General features: G+C 40.8%; 1 protein-coding gene across 5 annotated transcripts in view; it reads left to right on the top strand.

The window, feature by feature from the left end:
- Positions 1-416: 416 nt before the first annotated feature.
- Positions 417-1,722, top strand: part of LOC121647387 (Fanconi anemia group A protein-like) — a 33,202-nt gene continuing 31,896 nt past the window's right edge. For all 5 annotated transcript variants that reach the window (XM_041996750.1, XM_041996747.1, XM_041996749.1 and 2 more), the window contains exons 1-3: positions 417-636; positions 1,090-1,202; positions 1,392-1,470. In XM_041996750.1, the coding sequence (XP_041852684.1) occupies positions 576-636; positions 1,090-1,202; positions 1,392-1,470 (253 nt within the window). In that variant the 5' untranslated portion in view covers positions 417-575. The remainder of the gene's footprint in view (positions 637-1,089; positions 1,203-1,391; positions 1,471-1,722) is intronic.

The raw sequence follows: 1,722 nt of genomic DNA, 5'->3' as shown, positions 1-1,722 counted from the left end.
AAAAAAGCCACCAATTTAATCAGTCTAATCTTTTTAAATATTACCGTCTCGGAAGGAGTGCCCTACTATGGAGAAAGGCACAGGTTGGAAAATTAAGATTTGCACTCATAAAAATACAAGTAGAATACTAAAGTACATCATGATTTAAAATAATATGTTAAAAATTCTAAAGAATTAGGTAAAAACAGTAAAATAAAATTAAACACAACTCGAAATTATTATTCAAATAAACTAATTTTGCCATTAAAAGATACACATAAAGTTAGGAAGATAAAAAAATATTCAAAACAATATTATAAAGGTGAACTTTTAGATAAAAAGGCCAAAATGTTAAAACTCCGGTATAGTTTCTGTTTGTCCCGCAGGCGGATGCTCGGTTCTGATTGGCTGCAGTACGGACCAATGAACGAGAAAAGCGCGAGGAGGAAACATGGCTGAAGCGCGAGCATGAACAGCAAAGCAGAGCACGTCAGTAACGTTTTTACCGCAGTTTACTTTCCAAAACATGAACAATTCGTTAACTGAAAGACTTTACTTCCTCTGGAGAGATTTCTTTAGCGTCTAGCCACAGAAAAATGTCCCTGAGTGCGTCGTTTGTGTCGGGGTCCCATAAAAGGACTCTGTCGAGCCTCCTCGGTGAGTTTAACTAATTAACATTTCATAATTAACTTTTATGTCGTTATTATATTCGTTCTGACACAGTAGTTAAAAACTGTAGATCAGCTAAAACGCTGGGAAAGTTGAAATTGTCATTACAAGCTGGCCTCCTGTCAAACCTCCTCCTTCGTTTTCCATTTAGCTGTGATAGAAGGGCACCAGAAGAGGGATTAAACACTGTGGTGCTGCACACTTAGACCCAAACAGTGTCAGGTTAAATGTTTGAGGGCCTGAAGGTGAACGAACCCCCTGGTTCCCCTCAGCATCACTAACCATTGTTCTTGTTTTGGGACTAACATTTAGAAAATGGTCTAATTTTTGCTTTGGCGCAACAAAGTAGAAATTTCTATTGTCTGGCAGACGGTTTACTACTCAGTTGGAGACATGGCTTAAAATGGCAATTATTAAAATGTTCTGTTGGTTTGGTCCCAGCTGGTCGTGTGCTGAAGAGGCCGAAGCAGGACGATGGCCAGCAGCTGCAGGAAGCAGCGATCCAGCTTCTGGACCAGCACCAGGACCTGCGCAGCCTGTTCAGGGAGGTGGGGGTGAGTAAGGACGCAGACGCCTCATCGCTGCTGTTCTTCACCGATTACTGGACTGAATGTGTTTAACATGAACAACTGCCAGGAAAATGGGAATGAATGCGTTTGTGGGTGAATAATACATTTCTGATACACCCGAGAAAAGCTTTTTCACTGTTCACACCTTAGTTTTGTTTTTCACGCCTTTGCTAGAATCCAGACATTTTCCGGTGTCAGAGAGAAGAGCAAAGACCTGCAGGTGTTTCTTCTGGGACTTCAGGCTCGATGCTGGGTGAGTGCTAGAGATGGGATTTATGGCTCCTTGAAGGGAGCCGGATCTTGAGGAGCCGTTCCTTTCAAAGAGCCATTCAAAAGACTGGCTTGTTCTCACAATATCTTACAAGATTCCACAATATATAAGAAGGACAAACAATCAAAATATGTACCTATATAAAATCTACTGTTTCCAAACTGCCCATAGATGCTTCACATGAATGGAGTGTGTTGGACATCAGACTTCTATGATGTCACAAATGTTATTTAT

Source organism: Melanotaenia boesemani, chromosome 10, assembly GCF_017639745.1.
Source record: "Melanotaenia boesemani isolate fMelBoe1 chromosome 10, fMelBoe1.pri, whole genome shotgun sequence".
In the NCBI taxonomy this organism is placed as follows: Eukaryota; Metazoa; Chordata; class Actinopteri; order Atheriniformes; family Melanotaeniidae; genus Melanotaenia; species Melanotaenia boesemani.
The sequence above is the reverse complement of the archived record's forward strand: the minus strand, read 5'-3'. Positions and strand labels throughout refer to the sequence as shown.